This window comes from Sporothrix brasiliensis (genome assembly GCF_000820605.1).
Source record: "Sporothrix brasiliensis 5110 chromosome Unknown Cont18, whole genome shotgun sequence".
Taxonomy (NCBI): domain Eukaryota; kingdom Fungi; phylum Ascomycota; class Sordariomycetes; order Ophiostomatales; family Ophiostomataceae; genus Sporothrix; species Sporothrix brasiliensis.
The window spans coordinates 163,352-179,078 of record NW_024467137.1 but is presented as its reverse complement, the minus strand read 5'-3'; the positions used below and the strand labels follow the sequence as shown (position 1 = coordinate 179,078).

At 54.5% G+C, this 15,727-nt stretch overlaps 5 protein-coding genes across 5 annotated transcripts; 2 read left to right on the top strand and 3 right to left on the bottom strand.

Annotated features, from left to right (window-relative positions):
• Positions 1-4,365: 4,365 nt before the first annotated feature.
• SPBR_02129 (uncharacterized protein) lies at positions 4,366-4,725 on the top strand (the record flags this gene model as incomplete). The annotated part of the gene is made up of 1 exon (XM_040760436.1): positions 4,366-4,725. The coding sequence occupies one exon, from the start codon at positions 4,366-4,368 to the stop codon at positions 4,723-4,725; it is 360 nt and encodes a 119-aa protein (XP_040619020.1).
• Positions 4,726-5,422: 697 nt separating this feature from the next.
• SPBR_02030 (uncharacterized protein) lies at positions 5,423-6,097 on the bottom strand (the record flags this gene model as incomplete). Its single annotated transcript, XM_040760339.1, has 1 exon — positions 5,423-6,097. The coding sequence occupies one exon, from the start codon at positions 6,095-6,097 to the stop codon at positions 5,423-5,425; it is 675 nt and encodes a 224-aa protein (XP_040619019.1).
• Positions 6,098-7,449: 1,352 nt separating this feature from the next.
• Positions 7,450-8,767, bottom strand: SPBR_01742 (uncharacterized protein; the record flags this gene model as incomplete). The annotated part of the gene is made up of 2 exons (XM_040760052.1): positions 7,450-8,417; positions 8,515-8,767. The coding sequence occupies 2 exons, from the start codon at positions 8,765-8,767 to the stop codon at positions 7,450-7,452; spliced, it is 1,221 nt and encodes a 406-aa protein (XP_040619018.1).
• A 416-nt stretch (positions 8,768-9,183) lies between these two features.
• Positions 9,184-10,148, bottom strand: SPBR_01910 (uncharacterized protein; the record flags this gene model as incomplete). The annotated part of the gene is made up of 2 exons (XM_040760220.1): positions 9,184-9,682; positions 9,919-10,148. The coding sequence occupies 2 exons, from the start codon at positions 10,146-10,148 to the stop codon at positions 9,184-9,186; spliced, it is 729 nt and encodes a 242-aa protein (XP_040619017.1).
• A 601-nt stretch (positions 10,149-10,749) lies between these two features.
• SPBR_01206 (aaa family ATPase) lies at positions 10,750-15,396 on the top strand (the record flags this gene model as incomplete). The annotated part of the gene is made up of 4 exons (XM_040759517.1): positions 10,750-10,803; positions 10,878-10,968; positions 11,338-11,420; positions 11,470-15,396. 4 exons carry the CDS (start codon positions 10,750-10,752, stop codon positions 15,394-15,396), a joined length of 4,155 nt encoding a protein of 1,384 aa, XP_040619016.1.
• Positions 15,397-15,727: the final 331 nt, after the last annotated feature.

The following is a 15,727-nucleotide window of genomic DNA, read 5'->3' as shown; positions in this document are numbered from 1 at the left end:
GGCATCCGGTCTTGCATTGCGAGAAAAGAGCATGGCAGAAGCACCACTCCACGTCCAGATTGAGTCGGATGCAGCATGAGACCCCATGCCAAGTTTTTCTCCCACATGAACACAGTAATACGAGATTGACGAGGGAGGAGAGAGGAGGGGTAAAAATGTGTGCGGCATGCTGAAGACGGTGTTTCTGGTGATATTTGCTCTGGCAAAACGACGGCGCCCCATAAAGCCAGTCGACATCATGGAGACATTTGTTTTGCCATCGTGATGGGGCCCCTAATTCACACTTCGCCCCGGACAATTAGCCACACAACCACCACATTATGCCCGAATACAAACTCGGGGAGTGTCATGCAGAACGAGGCCCAAAATGGGACGACGAGACGATAATGCAGAATGATAACAGAAAGGACGCAGATAGAGTGCTCGAGTGACCAAATCCAGAGATAAGAAAAGCGACCAGTTCATCAGAAAAGAGAAGCGGGCTCCTTCATGGTGCCTTGCCTGTGACCTAAGACCAGCCAGACGGCCGCGGGATCGTCCTTGTGGGTTAGACCAGTTCGGCCGTCTCCAGTTACGTTGAACTGATGGGCGTCATCCGTGGCTCGCTCTTGTTCAGACCGCAACAGTGACAGTGACGTCGTGGATGCGATATGGCCGTACAGTACGTGGGACGTAATCGTTCTGCCGGTTCAAATAAAACAAAAGTCTCACTGGGAATACCCACAATGCAGGACTGCGGAAGTGCAGAAATCCTACTCTACAATGGTCAGACGAGGGCAAGCAGCGAAAGACCGTCGAGGTCATTGACAGACGACGATGCAGTCAGAGTGGTATTGAGCAAGGCCAAAAAAAAAGTCGCATCGAAAGGGCCAAGCGTTTTGGTGACCGTACGATGGATTTTCAAGGAAAATCGGCTACAGCGGACAGGGTAAGTGGAGACGGCAATGAACGTCTGTGTGTAGGGATTGGGGAAAAGCGCGAGAGTGACAGCGGATGAGCAGGTTCGCACAGGGCTAGAGGATGTGACGTCGGCAGGGTGACAACAAAGCGGCCATATTCCGTCGTAGCGAGAGGGAGGTTTGGGCCTCACTTTCGTCATAGCTCGCCATGACGCCTTCGACGACCACAGCAGACCAAGTCCGGCCAAATTGAAAATTTTGTGAAAAAAGGTCCTTCACGATGGTCAGTCAGTGCCAAAGCGTCTGTCCTCCTACCCTTCTCCGAAAACAAAAACCCTGGAACCTTGGATGGCGTTCTGTCGGTGTCGGTGTCGGCGTTATGATGAGAGATCCTTCTTGGGCCTTGAAGGTCCTGCCCTTGGACAGCCTTTCGTGTTCCGTCGTGTTCGGCGGGGGGTATCGTATCTCTGTCGGCGAGTTCTGTGCAGAGGGGGCCGTGCAGCAAACTGAATGTTGACTGCTGGTTTCCATTGGTTTTCACTATCGAGTTTGTCCATCGTTTCTTCACGTTCGGTGCTCATCAGAAGAGGAATTGCTCGTCTATTTAATGTCAATCGTTCAGACCTGTCCGAGAGAGCATTGCACAGGTTGGTAGAGCCGAAAGCTGAGATTGGATCGAAAACGGAGGACAGGAAATCGATGCCGAGTGCTTTGTCTGGCTTGCTGGTGGAAGGCTTGGGCAAGACGAAGTGCATCATGACGCGGACTCTTCAGGCTAACCTGGCAGCCTGCAGACACAGCAAAGATAAAATACGAGAAAACATGCATGCAAGTGTGCCAAGACAAGGTGCAGTTAACAGACAATGGCAGGCAAAATCAAGGGTGGCTGGATGGGGATTCTCGGGCTTGTCTGGTTTGTGGCTGCATGCAGTTGTCACGGTCGTATTGTATTGATTGACCCATGCGGTGTGGAAACCCAAACGACCAAACGACCACTCAGAAACTAGACGATAACCAGAGTAGGGCCCTTTCAGGCACGTTGCGGCTCTTTCAGTGTAGAAAGAACCACACAACGTTGCGTGTGGCGGTACGAGAATTTTCCATCTTTTCTTGCTAGCATGGCGGCGGGTGCCGGGCTGCCATTGGCATTGAACCCGGTTTTGCCTTTGAAGGACCTCGTATTCCCGTCACGGCTGTCGCTGCGACTCCCCCTCTGGGCAGGTTCTCGTGCAGTTTGCTGCCTCTTCCCCGGCGGCATCATTATCTTTTTTTTTTTTTTCTTCGTTGTATTCTTTTCGTTGCTGTCGCCTGGCTCGCCAAAGGCCACTCGGACCAACATTTGCATGCCGCCGCTCCGTGCATACGATGCTACCAGGTGTTTGCAGTAACGTATCTTACGAGTGGCCGTATGGTGTGGCATGGCTGTATCGTGAGGTCCTTGGCTCCGTCCCAACAGCTCTGGCTGATCTTTGGTTCAGTCCTTACACAGATCGTCTGTACTGCCGTATTTTGTTTCTATTTCTGCTGCCCTTGTCGGGAAATTCTATTTTCTGTTCTAGCCATGATAAAAAATCGAGGGTCTCAGGCCGGCCTGGGTCATCCTCGTCGGCCTTGTGTGTTGGCCTCATGTGAGCATTCCACTTTCACGAGTCGCGAGTGACTCTGCTGCTCTTGCAAGAAACGTTGCTGGTGAAGCGGTGGAGGTGTGGCGTTCGGGGCTAGGCCAGTTGGCAGTTGCCTTTTCCTGTTCTTGGACGAAGACAAAAATAGACAACACCGCCATTTTTAGTGGCGGTGGCTGCCAAGGTCACAAGTACCTTTGTACCCTCTTCGCTACGGCGAAAACGCCGAACAGGAAAAAAACACAGCCGACAAACACAGTCGACAAACACCGTCATTCTGCATGCAAAGGGCTGCCGCCCACTAAAAGGCCGTGGCGGGACATGCAAGCAGAGGCGGTCGCTGCTCCTTTCGGGCAACCCGCCAGCCCGCCTGTTGTCAGTGAGAAAATAGTGGCATCCGCCAGAAGGTTCCACCAGCCACACCCAAAATCGAGTAGCAATACCAACATATCGTAACACATTAGTGAACCACTCATTGAGCGACAGTTGAAGCAGGGAAGCAAAACCGAGGACCGTCAACCGTGCATTACGACGTATGTTACGGAGCCAGATAGGCATGGCCCGCCGCTAGAAAAGCCTGTGCCAAAAAGCCGCCAGAAGAGCGCCGAGATCGCCTCCTTCCCAAGATGTGACAAAGAAGACACCAACAAAGACGACCCCAAGTGGGTGTAGTTACGTGCAGAGTTTTCTCAACCTCTCGTATCGTCCGGGTACTGTCTGCGTTGGAAGGACCCTGTCGAGCGAGTTCCCGTATTAAAAGCAGCCAAGCCGCTGATCGTCTCTTCGCTAGTTTCCCAATTTAGAAGAGTGCGAATAAGCACCGTCTGATGGGATAGTGCAGCATAGAACGAGCGAGTGGCGGGAAATTCGGCGGTAACCGGTCGCGTGTTTGTATCTTAAATAGAGACACCAAAAAAACCTGCCATTAGCGTCCTGTCAACGGCGGCCAGTGAACGTTGCGCAGAATATCTAGTGGCTTTTAGTGTATTCTGCTGAAGTGCAAGGCCCGCTCGTGAGCCACTCGGGGGACCCTGCTGCGCCGCCCTCTGCACACCCTTCGGAGAACCAGCCTGGTTCTCGCACGCAACACAAACAGCGAGTGACGCACACAAAGTCTGACAGTTTGGCAGGCAGGCGGATACGGGAGGACAACCATCCCACGCCTTGGGCTCCCTGCCAGCCTGCTATCACCGTGTAAGTGTAGAAAAAGGTGTGAGTGGGGCCTTCAGCCTTTCCTGTCTCTTGTCTCTTTTCTCGCTTCTCACTTTCCTTCTTCGGCCTTCTCTGCCTGCCATTCCCTTGTTGATAAGCTCTCGCCACCGGGGGGCGTGTAAGTCGAAATGGCCATGGGTGGATTGTGCGAGAAAGACGACGGCCGCACTCTCTTGCACAATCACCGTATTATGTGACCATCTCTACCTGTATGAATTGCGAACGGACCGATGGGTGAGTGTTCTGGGGGTCCGGGGGGGGGGGGGGGGGGGGGGGGGGGTGAGGTTTGGCGAAGTACGCGACTACGACATACACCCCGTCTCTTCACTGCTTCGTACATCCGTCCTCTCCTCGTCTCTCGTCTCTCGCATCTCCCGACCGCCCAATCTCTGTATAAGAAGCGCTACCCTCCCCGTCCTGTGGCTCATCCAGTCGTCGTCACTCTGGTCTCCTTTTACCTCTAAACAATTAGGCAACTCCTAGACATCACACTCGCTGTCCACCAGTCCTTCGTTTATATCAACAATCGTTTCTTGACTTTCGTCCTGCACAAAGTTATCTACTTTACCTAATTCACCATCACCAAACTACCCACAACACTCAACAACCTGCTCTTCACACGCATATTCACAATGAAGACCCAGACTCTGTTCGTCCTCGCCGCCGCTGCCTTCGGCTCGGCCATGGCTGGCGCCAACACCACCGTCACCGATGTTGACACTTCCACCGTCACCGTCCCGTGCTCCACGTCCACCACTTCCCTGGGCACCGCACCCCTCGGCACCGGCACCGTTACCTTCACGCCTCCTGGCAACGGCTCGCACACCTACACCCGCCCAACCCTGAACCCCACGACGACAACGACGGCCACGCACACGACCGGTGCCACCACTGGCCCTAGCTCGGTTGTCACGGCCGGTGCTTCGTCCCTGGATGCCCGCGTCTTTGTCGGTGCTGCTGCTGCCGTCGCCGCTATTGCTTTCTCTCTGTAAGTGACGTGACGCGTCACTTGGTGAATTGATGCCCACCAGTGGCATCACTTTGCAAGAGAAATAAAAGAAAAAAAAAGCAAAGCATATGAGCCTGACGACACTTACGATACGAGCCGCTACCTCAACTTTTCTTCTTGACGCTCGACGGTTCGATGGTTGAACGTCGCGACATGAGTGCGGACGTCATCGTCACCCTTTTCTATTCTCATTTTTATTTTTGATCTCCCACCTTTTTATTTTTCAGTCACCTCCTTCCACCTTTGGGAACTCATAGACGGCAGTTTTGGAGTTTTATACCTGATTTGTCTCTATTTTTTTTTTTTTTTGTATTCCTACTGCTCGGGACGTCACTTCACAAACCAGTATGATGCGATGCAATATGCTCGACATACTGTCCAGCACTTCTACCCCTTTTTACATTCTCAACATGGGCTTACCAAACCGGGCACCGGCGCCGCTATCCTTCATTTATATTTGTAATTTTTAATTGCTTCTTGGCTCTACTTCTATCGATACCTCTTGCTGTGCATCCTCCGTATGACTTGAAACTCTATCGGCAGTCCAGCATCAGCCTTCTATTTTTTCTTGAAACAGTTCAAGAAAAATGCAAATTAAACTTTTTCCTCCCCTGCCAAAGATCTTTTTGTGACATGACGTAACTCGTAACTGAAATGCATCCGTACACTGAAGGGGCGGGTCACAGCTTCTGCTCCTTGGCCTGGCGCCGCAGTCGGAACGCCTCCAGGATGTACGCCCGCGTCGCCGGCACGGTCGCCGGAATGTCCCGGTACGCCGCCGTCATGCCGTTGCGCACTTCCTCTTCGGTCGCCCACACATAGTCCTGGTGCTCGTCGGGGTCCAGCGTCACCTTGTCGGTGCTCTGGACCAGCACATGGAACGCGAACCGCAGGTACAGCACCGTCCCGGTCCGGTTCGTGTAAACGTACCCGGCATGGTCCTTGAAGTACGGTGGCGGCGCCTCCGTGGCATCGCGCAGCGGTGCCTCGGCCGGCTGCGGCACGAGGTGCGTGAAGCGCGTCGCGACAAGCCCGGCCTCTTCCCAGAGCTCGCGGGCGGCGCCGCTCAGGATGGTGTTGCGCGGGTGCGCGCCGTCGACGGGCTCGAACTTGTCGTCGCCCGGCTCGTCGGCGGCGCCGCCCGTGACCTCCCACCGGTTGGGCATCGAGTCGTGCGCGGCGCGCTGGACCAGCAGCACCCGGTCCTGGTCGTCAAACACGACATTGGAGACGGCAATGCCGTGGAAATGCTTCTTGTTGGCCTCGATCCACGCTTTGGGCGTGACGTTGAATTCTTCCAGCGACGGGTCGATTGTGTACTGAAAGACCTCGGGAGGTGGGGGTGGAGGGGCCATAGTATTATTGGGGGCGGTGGTGGTGGTGGTGGGAGGTGGCGCTGGGTGAGTAGAATTTTTGTTTTGCCGTTCAAGATGAATTATGTTTGGTGATTGTTGATATCGTCGTGAATTCAAGGTCGTCAAGAACGGTTTATGTACCGATGAGGCGCTCAGGCAGCAGAATTTCGTGCTTTGGCGATGCAACTTTTTCACTGGTCTATGGTCTGGTACTGGCTCTCTCCAGGTGTCGCCAGCTATCCGTTCTGCACTGTCTTGTTTCAGTGCGTCTCTGCTGGCTCCGTACGTCGTATTACAGTGGATGGCCAGGGCCATGATCGTTGTCTGCCTGGTGCATGAAAAGCCCGACTTTGAAAATGCAGGTGCCTCCGGCGAAAGGTCGTGACTCAGATATCTGAATATGGTCAAGGGCCGCTGCAAAACCGGCACAAACTGCCGGGGATGTGATGTTCCTAATAAATTTTGCTGCTGTTCAACAGTGAACAGACAGGGACAAGAAACAGTCACTGTTTAGGGCACTTAAAAAGGCGCAGCGCGATGATGAAATCGCACCAAAGAGATCGTAGCCGTTATGTTCACTGTAACGCTGCCATTCAAGCATTTGTCACCCGTCATGCCAAGGCACCATCTTTTCAATAGATCCCATCGAAAGTTGATGCCTGGTCGTCGCTATATGTGCCATGGACGAAAAGCCTGGGTGGACGGAATTCTGTTGTACAAAGCTGTTGACGATTGCCGTTTAAAACGGAAGCCACTGTCGCGTTTCAGTCACCAATTCAGACGACGAACACCAGGCTTCCTTTTGCCCAAAGAAAGCCTTTCAAAACAGAGGTGCCTGTAGGCACCTAGCATATAACAAAATCAGGCCGCCAACTTTAGAAACTCTCGCCTGCTGGCCTTGCCGTGATAGCCTCGTGCGTCATGAAGAGGCTCTTACGGTAACATCAGGGATGTAAACGAAAGCTTCACATTTGTTGAAAACAATTAACGACATACAAAAATTATCACAGAAAAAATCCATACTACAAAAAAAAAAAAAAAAAAACACAATAATAATAATAATAATAATCAGCGATGAGAGTGAGACTTCAACTCAAGCGATCCGAAGCCATATGATTGCTAATCGTACCCGTTAGACAGCCCTAGTATCCCACCATTCTGCTTAAACTTTGATATGGGACTGCGGTGCTGATTATCGTATGCCAAAATAAGTATGTGGAAACGAAAAGCTTGAACACAAAGCCCAAACGAAGCAAGAACGCCTGTCGTTTCATAAAAGAAGAAAACATAAGAACATGAAATAAAGTGTGGTGAGAAAATAATCCACGAAAAGGATTTCCAAACGTCCCTCCTTATCGTGGCAGACGACCCGTCACTGACGACTCTGTGATCAGTCCTAGTCCTCCACGGCCTCCCGGCTGGAGCCTCAGGTAGTCTCCCTGTAGAATCAATCTCTCCGTAGGCACAAGATATACGCTGCGGTAGGGACACGTAAACAGCAGCTTCAAGTTGGCCTCGGAATATGAGACTAGCCGGATCAGGTCGGTAACGACATCCTCCAGGTCGGCCCCGAACCGGTCGTCCTCAAAAGACGAGACGCCGTCGACAATGCAGTAGACGGGTCTGTCCTTCGGCACATACTTTAGCAACTCAATGAATACAATGTACAGTTCCCATAGGTAGCCGTCGCGCAGCCTACCGCGGAAGTCGGCGAGTTGTCCGTGGTTGTACCTGCCAAGGTTGTATTCCCGAATCGGGTCCTCTCCCTCCCCACCCCCTCGCGCCAGGTCCTCCTTGACGAGGGCCGCCACGAGCTGGACCAGGAGAGAACGGAGCATGCCCACCGGTCCACGGGCACGGTCGCGCTCGGCATCGTCTCTTTCCTGCGAGTTGTGCAAACTGCAAAAGTAGCGAAGGACAAAAGCCTCACCACTCTGGCCGGACTTCTCGAAGACGATGGACAGCGAGGAGCACATCACCGACATGGGCGAAATCAAACTGCGGGTGGCACTGGCGTCGTTGCCGTCGACAAACAGCATCCCTGAGTGCCGGCTCTGGTACCATCGTAAAAATTCGTCGGTGGCCAGCAAAGACTGGGCCTGTTCGTGGGCTCTGGGATTGAAAGAGGTGCCGTATAGATTAACAGTCATCATATCGGTATCGGCCATGTTGAGAGAAACGCCGAGGTCGTCCAACAACTGAGTCGGCCACATGATGATGTCATTCGGTTGGTCCATGGGCACGGGTGTCAGAGACCGGCGGACGTCACGAACGAGGGCGCTCTGCTGCTCGAGGAGGTATTGTTGGTTGCGGTTGAGGTCTGAGAGAGACGGGTGGGAGGACGACAGTGTTAGTGAGATTGCAGCAAATGACAATGGCAATGCTATATTCTAGAGCTGAGTAATTGGGAAACTCACTGATCACCGTCTCAGCCAAAAAGGCAATGGTCGCGTTCTGCGACTCCGTCGCCGAAATGACCTGCTTGTGATCTTGTCCCAAAAATTGGATGCGTTCGCGAAGGGTGCGGTTTTCATCAACCATGTACCGCACAACTTTGTTGGCAGCTTCGCCGAGGTACTTTATGTCGCGGCCGACAAGCTGAACGTTGTCGTTGGTCTGCTGGCTGATGTCTAACATGCGGTCCTGGCGGTCTTGGGCGTCGACAAGCATGGACCGGGTGACTGAGGCTTCGACCTGCAAGAGGCTAACACCGGTGCGTGTCTCGTTGGAGTTACGGGCAAGGATTCGTTCGGCACACTGATCGAGTTCCAAGGATTTCTTTTGGACCTTTTTTAGCATGCCCTCAATGTTGATACTTTTCTGTCTTTCCTGCCTGTTTTTGAGCTTCTCAAGAAGGTTTTTTCCTGTATGAGGACATGCGTCAGTATTTATTACGTTTCGTGGTTGTATGTGTTCACGGTGTATTTGCCGTGTGCTCCATGTGTGTTCACCGCCTGCCATTTATTGTCCATGTAAATGGAAGTGCTTTGTCTGTTGTCCTTTCATCTTCTTCTTTTGTTTTTGTTTTGATTTTGTTTGCCGTTGCGTTCAAATTTTAGAACAAAGAAACGTGTTCCCCTCCACTCTCAAGGCACGCCCAACTTGAACTTACCTTTTGGCTCTGGTTTCAATGACCAAATCAGGTCTGCAATGCCTTCGACCAGACAGTCGTACAGTGCCTGGCAACAGGCATGCATTTCGGGCTCGCGCTGGAAACTGACGCCCTTGTTCATGGCATTGTGGATGGTTTCGGTGATGGTCTCGAAGCCCCCCAGGATGGATTGCTCTTTTTCATGAGATTTCTCGGCCATGTGAAAGACGATGCCGATGGCGCCGCGCACAATAGACAGGCCGTACTCGTCCGGAATCAGATGCAGCCAGGGCTCGATGGCATCCGACTTGGATCCAGCCTTGCGCCATAAATACTTGAACCAACTGACACTGCCCTTGCGTCCGTTGCGGGCGTCGTGGTCACCTTGGGCACGGGCTATTTGGCAGAACAAGTCATCCCATGAACAATTGAAGACGTCAAACGGGACATCTGTGTACTGTTTTCGGTACCATGCTAGGGCGGCCTCAACATTGCTAAAGCGGGGAGAGGGAAGAGTGTTAGTAGTGGTAAAGGTGGAAGCTGAATGACTTCAGAGCTTGGTCGCCAAGTGGAGTTGGCTGTGTCAACGAACAACTGCGGGATACAGCAAAGGTGAGGGAGAAGGAGGGAGTAAGGTAGAGAAATGGTACCGATTTAAAACATAAAGGGGTGGATAGAAAATAAGACGGGGCACCAGAAAAGACAAAGAAGCAGTACAAAAGGAACCTACGGTAATTTCAGGACCTCCACTTGACCACGCTCCTCTGAGTACGTTGATGGGTTGACTCGCACATCAAGCGCCTGGTGAATTTCATCGCCGTGATGCCTCAGATACATAGCCGGCACACGGGAGTTGTCGAGGTTGCTGCTGCTGCTGCTGCCGGTGCCGGCGGCCAATTCAAGGCCCTCATCGTCGCTGAGCTCCGTGGCGGGTGCCTGTGCGGCAGGTATGAGAGGCATGGCGCGTTGTCAATATGTCCTCGCGAGTGTTCTCGCTCTGTGCTCTCGCGCTGTGTTCCTGAAATGTATTCTTTAGGGTACCCTCTCGGACGGAACAGTCGTGGTTGACACACGTCAGTCGCCAGGATACATCCCACTTTTCCATTCCTGGTTTGGCATGAAAGAAAAGAACTGCGAGAAAGTAAAGAAAAGAAGAAACAAAAGGTCAAAGTTTCAAGGGTGCAGGCTTACACTCTGGCTCACAGTCTGGACAACCTCATCCCGTTCCCACTAAAGTGGCTATCGCCCGAATTTTGAAAATGAGGCTCAAGTTGACTGGTAAGATATTGGGCAGGAGCGCCGACGGTGTTACGCGGCGGACCTGACAGTCTTTCTCCCTTGTTTACGAAGCACCGCTTTGGTGCGTTGCGCTTTCCGGCCTGGATCGTCCCCCAGTGGTGCCTTTCTCATTTCAGCTGCATGGGCACAGCCTCGCAGTAACCCACCCCGGACATGAGGAAAGAGCATTTCTCCCTTTTCTGCATCTGCCGCCTGCCAGCTGGCCTGCACCTTTTGTGCACATTTCTGCACTTTGCTGCACATTTCTGCACCGTCTTCCAGAATGGGCACAAATCCCCCCACCCGGCCGCAACCATATTCCGCTTCATCGACCATTGTAAGTGGTCGAATAACGCCCACGAGAATACATCCCTGCTTCTTTTCGGAGGATCGATGCACTGACAGCAATAGTCCTATGCGGCTGCCGCCAGCGTGCCAGTGATTGGCTCGAGCCGCCTTGCCGCCCACCCACAACCGCCCAGCTCCTCCCCCAGCTCGACATGTAGGAAACCCCTGACGCTGTTTCGCATCGCCAGATGCTGCTCTGCTTAGAGTAGACGATATGAGGATATGGAGCCTCCTCTAACAACGGGAGAGGATTGTTGATCAAGCTTATGCACGTTGCTGGGGTCAGCTTGATTCTAATCGAAGCACCAAGGCTGGCATAAATAGCTGCAGCAGCTACCCCTTTTATATTTTGTTTCTCCTCTTTCTGGTCCCCCAGCTTCTCGGCTCTGTTGGCAAACGTCTCGTCATTTTGTTGTTTTGCTGAGTTGTTGTCTGTTGTTTCGATTTGTCCACTTGGACAAGCTGCAAGACCAAATCAGCACCGTTTCCGTCGCTAGGGAACACCCGCTGGTACAATGGTTAGTGCTGTTTGACGCTTCCAAGCTTAATCCCACTCCGTCGTCGCGTCTTCACGGGGAGTACGCGGCATTACTGGTGAAGTACGGGGTAATTGGCTCTCCAGCCGTGCTAACGCTACTTTCTTTTCAACTCACAGACCACCCCTCCGGCGCTGATCACAACCGAAAGCCAGTCCGGCCTGGCTGAGTCCGTTGAGACGGCAGGCTTCAACGACGAAGTTGAGGCTGTTGAGATCGTCGAAGAAACATCCGATGGGCTACCCGGCGCCGAAGCCTGCGACGACGACGATGCTGACAAAGACGGCGAGGACGACAATGCCGACGGGGACAAGAGCGACCGCGGCAGCTTGACACGTCGCCGCAGCCGCCGCAAGAACCGCACAGAGAGCCCCGTCGAGCCCCCTCGGCCGCCAATCATCCCCAAAGTTCGCCGCACGAACTACGAGGGTTTTAAGAACTACTTCAGTGAGGAGGAGAGCGTCTACGCCATCGAGGTGCTCGAGGCTGGCTACGACATCAAGGACGAAGTGTCGCGCGAGTTGCTCAAGCGCGGCGGCCGGCAGTACCGCCATGTGGCCACCATCAGCAACCAGCCGCGCATCGGCACCGTTACGGACGAGATCTGGATCCAGCGCGTGCGCATCCAGTCGAGCTATATCCTGGCGCACCTGCGCCCCATCATGACCTCGTCCATGAAGGCGGACAAGCCGCGCACCTTCTTCCGTCCCTTCTACGCCTTCATCCACTACCAGCCCAAGGTCAAGGAAGCGCTGGAAGAGCTGCGTCAGACGGTGGCTGAGAGAAAGGCCAACCCAAAATCGCCGACCGACGGGGGAGCCAAGGAAACAGAAAAGGAAGACCAGGAGGCCGATGTGAAAAACACGGCGCCTACCTACCGCCGTCCCCGTGGGAAGGGTCGCCGCCGCCAAACTTCGGCCGAACGCAGGAGACGGAGCAGGTCAGCGAGTGTCACCAGCAGCAGCGGCTCCGAGTCTGGCAGCGGCTCCGAGGCTGATGACGCCGCAGATGCCACCATTCCAGAGGAGCTGTTCTACAGCGAAGAGGCCATCGACCACTTGCAGTGCTACGTCGACTTTGTCGACAAGAACATTATGCATCTTGCCGACTCATACAAGGGCACGACCAAGCAGCGCATCCGCTATTCCGACCTGGCCTACCTCTTCCACCCAGGCGACGTCGTGTACTCGCCGACGCAGGCCGAGTTTGGCAGCTCCACCAACTACACCGCTGCCAAGCCGTCACCCGCCGTTTACCAGCCCATCTGGAAGATCCAGTACACGAACCCGCCCAGCATCAGCGACTCCAAGTCGGAAGAATACGACAAGAACCACCGCTTCTACATTTCGTGCTTCTACATTGACTTTGACGGCAAGAACTACGGACCTGTCAAGTACCGCTTTGATGTGCAGCCCTACGAGGGTGAATGGGACATCAAGACGCTGCCGGTGTACCCAATCCGATACCACAACAGCTCAAGCAAAGGCACCAGCAACCAAGGCCCTGACCGTCTGCGGCCCGCCGGAAAAGACTTTCAGACCTACGTCGAGGCCCGTCACCTCTACTACCGCGGGTGGACATTGACTACGAGCCCCAACGGCGACACTTTGACAGACAACGCCGGCGAACTCATGAAGCACCCGGAACACATTGACAGCAGTGTCATTGTCGACTTTAAGGCTGCCCTGCAGGCCCTGCCCAGCTGGAAGCCCACCTTCAAAGACCCGTCGCGCATGGACCAGGAGTGGACGACGTCCTTGGACGATAAAATAGCCATCATCCAGTGGTCTGATTCAAAGCGCACCCGTGTTGTCCGCCGCACAACCGAGATCACCCAGATGCGTGACGGCGCCCACGCCATCGAGACCAACGACTACGCCGACAAAGACCTGTTCCTCGTGGCATACATGGCGGGCAATACTGACACGAGCTACGAGCTGTCAGAGGAGAACTTACAGCTGCTCCCCGGCCGTGTCATGGCTTATGTTCTGCGCGACCGCAAGTTTGTCCAGCTCGACGTGCATTACCTGTCCAAGATCGAGCAACAGTCCAACGTGTTTGAGAACCTCAAGATCGCCCCCCAGCACAAGGAAATGGTCATGGCGCTTGTGGATAGCCACTTCCGCAAGAAGGAGAGCAAAAGCCCGCGCCACTTTAGTCTTGGCCAAGACCTGATCCAAGGCAAGGGCGAGGGCTTGGTGATTCTGCTGCACGGCGTCCCCGGTGTCGGCAAGACCGCTACTGCAGAAGCCGTCGCCCAGTCCAACCAGCAACCCCTTTTCGTGATTACCTGCGGCGATCTGGGTTTCACGCCCAAGGAGGTCGAGCGGTCTCTCGAAGAGATTTTCCGGTTGGCCCACCTCTGGGACTGCATTTTGTTGCTGGACGAGGCCGACATCTTCTTGGCGGAGCGCACGCGCGACGATCTCAAGCGCAACGCCCTCGTGTCTGTCTTTTTGCGGGTGCTTGAGTACTACAGCGGCATTCTGTTTCTCACCACGAACCGTGTCGGCACCCTTGATGAGGCCTTCAAGTCGCGCATCCACATGAGCCTCTACTACCCGCCCCTCGACCGCCAGCAGACGCTCCAAATCTTTGAAATGAACATTGACCGCATCGAAGAGATTGACCGCAAGAGGCACGAGAGCCGCAAGCGGGACCAGTCGGCCCGCCGCAAGGAAATCCAAAGCCGTTCCAGGTCCGTTGAAAATGGTGGTGCTGGCAGTGACAACGACGACAATGGCCGGCACCGCGGACGTGAGGACAAAGACAAGGAAAAGGACACGCACAAAGACGAGCTTGCTCACCACCTCGTGGTCAACCGCGAGAAGGTTATGGAGTTTGCCCGCAACCATTTCGACCGAAACATCTTGGGCCGCTGGAATGGCCGCCAGATCCGCAATGCTTTCCAGATCGCGAGCTCCCTGGCGTTTTACGACAAGCGCCAGTCCTGGATCCAGCGCCAAGGCGACCGCAGTGACAACAGCAAAATCGTCCCGGACCTTGGCGCCGCTGTCCTGAGTGATGAGCAGTTCCTCAAGGTGGCGCGGGCCACGCTGCGGTTCGAAAAGTACATGATCGACGCCCGTGGCGGTGACGACAAGCAAGCGGCCCGCATCGACCGCATCCGTGCTGACGACCACGTCACTGCCGAAGATCCTGACTTTTCATCGTCTGCCTCACAGCGGGAGAGAGATCGTGAGCGTGAGCGTGAGCGTGAGCGTGACAAGCAGCTGCAGACCCGCCGCCTCGACGATGACTTCCGCGGTAGCTCCTCTACCCGATTTGGCGGCCCTTCCAGCCCGGCTCCACAGACGCCGCAGAGTGGTCGCCGCGGTGGGGGTGGCGACGACTATGACCGTCGTCGCCGAGGACCCGACGACCGCAGTTACGATGTCGGCAGTCGGTATGGCGGAGACCGGGATCGCGACTACGACCAAGGCTACGACGGGGATCGGGACTATGACAGAAACCGCCGGGACCGCGACTACAACCAGGGCGGCGGTGGTTTCGCTCGAGGTGGAGCGGGCCTGCAGGACTTCCGCCGTCGTAACGGCGGCGACTACGACGGAGGCTTCTCGCCGCGGTCGAACGCCGGATACGACCGCTACGACGAGCGTGATCGTGAGAGAGACCGGGACCGGTACGATGACCGCGACCGTGACCGAGAACGAGAACGCGCTCGTGATCGGGATCGAGACGACGCGTACTACCGAGACGGCCGTGCACCGCCTTCGTCTGCTCGCTCGCGCGGTGGTGGTGGCGGCGACTTAGATAAGCGTGTGCGCAGCCGCAACCGGACACCGACACGGTCAGAGCGGGATCGTCCAGGCTCCAGCTTCAACGACGGCACACCTACCCAGGCGGACGGCGGTTCAAGTGCCAACACCCGCGACTCGGCACGGGACATCAGTCCCGATCGTGGCCGCATTACGGACGACGATTACAACATGGCGACAAAATACCACAGCACTGGTACCTCTTCGTACCAAAGTCCGCCGCCGTCGACCGGAACACCGCGTGGTGGTAGCCGGGGTCAACAATGAGACGCCGGCCATTTGACGGCCAATGTCAGTTGCGTCCATGACGAGAAACGTTGAAGGTTAAGAAGGGAGGGGTTGTGCGTGGATGATTTATGGAGAATATAATTTGAATACTTGTAGCTTATTATTTCAGTAATAATTTTTGAATTATATACGCATATCTCGATTTTGAGTACGACCAAACGTTTACACGGCACCCTAGTTGATACGTTTTTGTTTTCCAAAAATAGCAGAGTGCGACACAGAAGGGAGGGCAAAGATCAAATGCAATACTCCTACCAGCCGATGGCAATAAAAGTTTCTCTTGCCGGGCCAAGATGGTAAATTATCAGCG